Source organism: Argentina silus, assembly GCF_951799395.1.
Source record: "Argentina silus genome assembly, chromosome: 10".
Lineage (NCBI taxonomy): Eukaryota > Metazoa > Chordata > Actinopteri > Argentiniformes > Argentinidae > Argentina > Argentina silus.
Genome location: NC_139664.1, coordinates 858,240 through 863,239, shown reverse-complemented (window position 1 = coordinate 863,239; position 5,000 = coordinate 858,240). Strand labels below are relative to the sequence as shown.

General features: G+C 49.9%; 2 protein-coding genes across 2 annotated transcripts in view; one reads left to right on the top strand and one right to left on the bottom strand.

Annotated features, from left to right (window-relative positions):
- Window positions 1–1,344, bottom strand: part of fxyd5 (FXYD domain containing ion transport regulator 5) — a 13,389-nt gene extending 12,045 nt beyond the window's left edge. The window contains exon 1 of the mRNA XM_083679708.1: window positions 1,187–1,344. Coding sequence (XP_083535834.1) covers window positions 1,187–1,204 — 18 coding nt within the window. The 5' untranslated portion in view covers window positions 1,205–1,344. The remainder of the gene's footprint in view (window positions 1–1,186) is intronic.
- A 2,854-nt stretch (window positions 1,345–4,198) lies between these two features.
- Window positions 4,199–5,000, top strand: part of kirrel3l (kirre like nephrin family adhesion molecule 3, like) — a gene marked incomplete at both ends in the record, with an annotated part of 10,571 nt that continues 9,769 nt past the window's right edge. The window contains one exon of the mRNA XM_083678534.1: window positions 4,199–4,295. Coding sequence (XP_083534660.1) covers window positions 4,199–4,295 — 97 coding nt within the window. The remainder of the gene's footprint in view (window positions 4,296–5,000) is intronic.

Genomic DNA, 5,000 nt, shown 5'->3' with positions numbered 1-5,000 from the left:
TTCTACTGCACTCTAAAGCACACAGATGCATTCCCTGCTCTGTTGGATGGATATGAACCCCAAAACCCTGCAATGTAGGCTACAGGTGCAATACACAGACAATGTAGGCTACAGGTGCAATACACAGACAATGTAGGCTACAGGTGCAATACACAGACAATGTAGGCTACAGGTGCAATACACAGACAATGTAGGCTACAGGTGCAATACACAGACAATGTTTGCCGTCATGCAAAATGCAAATGTTTGTGTCTTTTTTAACAGGGGATCCCAAATCCTCAATTTGAAATCAGGGGACCCCACATGGGAAGAAAGGGGACTCTGTGGCTGACCTAGCTAGTTAGCCCTCCAGCCCTGGGAGGAGAGGGGAACTAGGGGAGACAGAGAGCCAGCTAGGTCGCCTTGTAGCCTGGGGAGGAGAGGGGAACTAGCTAGCCCTGTGGCCTGTAGGAGAGGGGAACTAGCTAGCCCTGTGGCCTGGGGAAGGAGAGGGGAACTAGCTAGCCCTGTGGCCTGGGGAAGGAGAGGGGAACTAGCTAGCCCTGTGGCCTGTAGGAGAGGGGAACTAGCTAGCCCTGTGGCCTGTAGGAGAGGGGAACTAGCTAGCCCTGTAGCCTGTAGGAGAGGGGAACTAGCTAGCCTTGTAGCCTGGGGAGGAGAGGGGAACTAGCTAGCCCTGTAGGAGAGGGGAACTAGCTAGCCATGTAGCCTGGGGAGGAGAGGGGAACTAGCTAGCCCTGTGGCCTGTAGGAGAGGGGACTCTGTGGCTGACCCAGCTAACTAACCCTCCAGCCCTGGGAAGAAGGGGGACTCTGTGGAAGGTGAGTCTCAGCGGGCATCATCAGGACCGACAGCTAAGAGGAGCAGGACGCTAGTCTGCATCTCACTCTGAAGCTGCTCAAGCATATGTCAAGACCGGCCTGCTGTGAACGTGTTCAGCCAGGGGCTGTCCTGGTGTCACTCTCTCTCTCTCTCTCTATCTCTCCCTCTATCTCTATATCTCTGTCCCTCCACCTCTCTCTCTCTCTCTCGCTCCCTCTTTCTCTCTCTCTCCCTCTCCCTCTCTCTCTATCTTTATCTCTCTCTCTCTCCCTCCCTTTCTCTCTCTCCCCTGTATGTACCTGTCTGTCTTTCTTTCTTTCTGATTTCATTCCCCCCCCCCCCCCATGTCAGGAGGTCAGCTCACCTTGGCGTTGGTATCCATCCTAAGCTGTGTTGTGTTTATATTTCCAGAGTATGGTCCAGTTCAGTAGCCCCAGTCTCTCCACACTCTCTTTTCCTTTCTGTCTGTCTATCATTCATCTGCCACGCTGGTGGAACAACCGTTAGTCTGACACGCCCAGTTCTACCACTTCCTCTTTATCCCTCTGTCACTGCTCTCTTTCACCATCTCTCTCTCTCTCTCTGTTGTTCTCTCTCTCTCTCTCTCTCTCTCTCTCTCTCTCTCTATTTTTCTTTCCCTTTGTCACCCACTCTTTCTTTCTATCGCTCTCTCTTTCTCATTCTCTCTCTCTCCCTCTCTTCTCGCCCACTCTTTCTCTCTATCACTCTCTGTCATTCTACCCAGCTCTCACCCACTCTCTCTCTCTCTCTCTCTCTCTCTCTCTCTGCCTGTTGCTGGCTCTAACTTCTCTTTCACAGGCCTCCTTCTCTTTCTTTGTATGTGTCTATTTATCCGTCCGTCCGTCCGTCCATCTGTCCATCTGTTTCTCTGTCTGCAGTCCTACATTATTTACCTGAACTCTTCAACCAATGAAAGGTCCACAGAACCCTGTCCTCTCATTCACACCACAGAGTCGAACCTTGAAGAAAGATGACTTCTTTTGATTATGTTGCAGTTTTTTCAAACATCTCAAGTTCTCGAGAACAATCCAAATATATATATATTTAATATCTTAAATGCCCCCCGTTATGAGAGGGAAATGTCCTTGACATAGCTTGAATACCTTGAATACGCCAGGGTGTTTTCAATAGAATACACCAGACAGATACTGCCTGCTGCCCCCAGGGGATGTTGAATGAACTCTGGATGTTAAGGAGAATCTTCATTCACAGGCTGTTCTTACAGTTTTTCTCAATCGTTTAAACACGTTTCCTGAAACTGTAACTCAATTTCCCCAAACTGTAAACACAAAACTGAAAAGAGTCAAGCATTTTGTCCACAAATCTCTTGCAAAATGAAAAACTGCACTCTGCACATGTTCTTTCCACCACAACGACACACACAGCTGTCATATGAGCTTCTCTTACAGAGCATCAATTAAACACTGGTGTGATCAGTTTAAAACACAACCATCAAAATACTGTTTATATATTTGTTTCATGAGGCCATGTTACATATTCAACTGTATAAAATTGTGTATAAAATCTATTTTTTGTCCCAAAATAGGTTGCAGTTTTATGGTACATCCAGTATAAAGACTGTTGCCATAGTGTAATACAATACTGTGAATATATCATAAATATAGCATTGACACAATCATTGTAACAGAATAGGATACAATGCACATCTGTCTATCCAATGAGCCCCAACTGGCAGCTTCCCAGAGTCACACTGTACTCTTATAGTTGACACGGCAACGTTAGAGTTCTGAGAATACACAAATGTTCCCTATTTTGGCAAAACTCACAGTAATTGCAAACTCATAAGTAAAATGAAAAACACTACAGTAAGAACATGTTTAGGCCGTCTCTCTGGGGATGTAATGATGAAATCAGTGCACAAATACAAAACGTTAACAAAGCAAATATTTATGTGTTACTGTAATACAGTAAAATGTTCAGCTGACTGAACTGACTGAACCCTGCCTGGTCCTGGTCAGGTTGAACCAGCTGTAGGTCTACATACAGGACCAGCTGTAGGTCTACATACAGGACCAGCCGTAGGTCTACATAGAGGACCAGCTGTAGGTCTACATACAGGACCAGCTGTAGGTCTACATACAGGACCAGCTGTAGGACTACATACAGGACCAGCTGTAGGTCTACATACAGGACCAGCTGTAGGCCTCCATACAGGACCAGCTGTAGGACTACATACAGGACCAGCTGTAGGCCTACATACAGGACCAGCTGTAGGACTACATACAGGACCAGCTGTAGGACTACATACAGGACCAGCTGTAGGACTACATACAGGACCAGCTGTAGGCCTCCATACAGGACCAGCTGTAGGTCTACATAGAGGACCATCTGTAGGCCTACATACAGGACCAGCTGTAGGTCTACATACAGGACCAGCTGTAGGACTACATACAGGACCAGCTGTAGGACTACATACAGGACCAGCTGTAGGACTACATACAGGACCAGCTGTAGGCCTACATAGAGGACCAGCTGTAGGTCTACATACAGGACCAGTGAGGTGCATAGTGACATGTCTATACAGAGTACTGAAAGGATGTGGTCAGTTAAAGTAACCTGCTGTACTAACGTAACCTGGGTAACGTAACCTGGGTAACGTAATCTGGGTAACGCAGCTCCTCCTGCCTCAGCAGCACCTCCCTCGACCGTAAGGCTCTTCAGAGACTGGTGAAGACGGCCCAGTTCATCACAGGCCGTGAGCTCCCAGCCATGCACGACATCTACTCCGGGAGGTGCAAGAGGAAGACCGGGAAGATCATCAAGGACCCCAGCCACGCCCTGTTCTCTCTGTTACCATCTGGCAAACGGTCCTGGAGCATCCAGATGCGGACTACCAGGTTCTCTCTGTTACCATCTGGCAAACGGTACTGGAGCATCCAGATGCGGACTACCAGGTTCTCTCTGTTACCATCTGGCAAACGGTCCTGGAGCATCCAGATGCGGACTACCAGGTTCTCTCTGTTACCATCTGGCAAACGGTCCTGGAGCATCCAGATGCGGACTACCAGGTTCTCTCTGTTACCATCTGGCAAACGGTCCTGGAGCATCCAGATGCGGACTACCAGGTTCTCTCTGTTACCATCTGGCAAACGGTACTGGAGCATCCAGATGCGGACTACCAGGTTCTCTCTGTTACCATCTGGCAAACGGTCCTGGAGCATCCAGATGCGGACTACCAGGTTCTCTCTGTTACCATCTGGCAAACGGTCCTGGAGCATCCAGATGCGGACTACCAGGTTCTCTCTGTTACCATCTGGCAAACGGTCCTGGAGCATCCAGATGCGGACTACCAGGTTCTCTCTGTTACCATCTGTACTGGTCCTGGAGCATCCAGATGCGGACTACCAGGTTCTCTCTGTTACCATCTGTACTGGTCCTGGAGCATCCAGATGCGGACTACCAGGTTCCGGAACAGCTTCTACCCGCAGGCCGTAAGACTGACAGCTGACACCACCTCAGGCACTTGCATTTCGTTGCATCGTCTGCGGCTGTATTCTATGGTAGCTGTATTCTATGGTAGCTGTATTCTATGGTAGCTGTATTCTATGGTAGCTGTATTCTATGGTAGATGATCAATCAACTTTGATTTCATTCGATTTCATTTGAATTTGACCAGTTTTACTGAGACACCTCAAGTTACCCCACAATGAACCGCTAGACGGGACCAGGACAGGACTGTCACAATGGACAGAGGCTGTGATTCAGACTCCCAGACAGAGAACACAGTCTTCCCTGCAGCGGTGGGGGGGGGGGGGGGGGGGTGTCTGAGAGCGGCCGCCCACTCTCCAGTCACGTTCTCCCCTAGTGGACCTGCTGTCCCTCCTGCTGCTGTCCCTCCTGCTGCTGTCCCTCCTGCTGCTGTCCCTCCTGCTGCTGTCCCTCCTGCTGCTGTCCCTCCTGCTGCTGTCCCTCCTACTGCTGTCCCTCCTGCTGCTGTCCCTCCTACTGCTGTCCCTCCTGCTGCTGTCCCTCCTGCTGCTGTCCCTCCTGCTGCTGTCCCTCCTACTGCTGTCCCTCCTGCTGCTGTCCCTCCTGCTGCTGTCCCTCCTACTGCTGTCCCTCCTGCTGCTGTCCCTCCTACTGCTGTCCCTCCTGCTGCTGTCCCTCCTGCTGCTGTCCCTCCTGCTGCTGTCCCT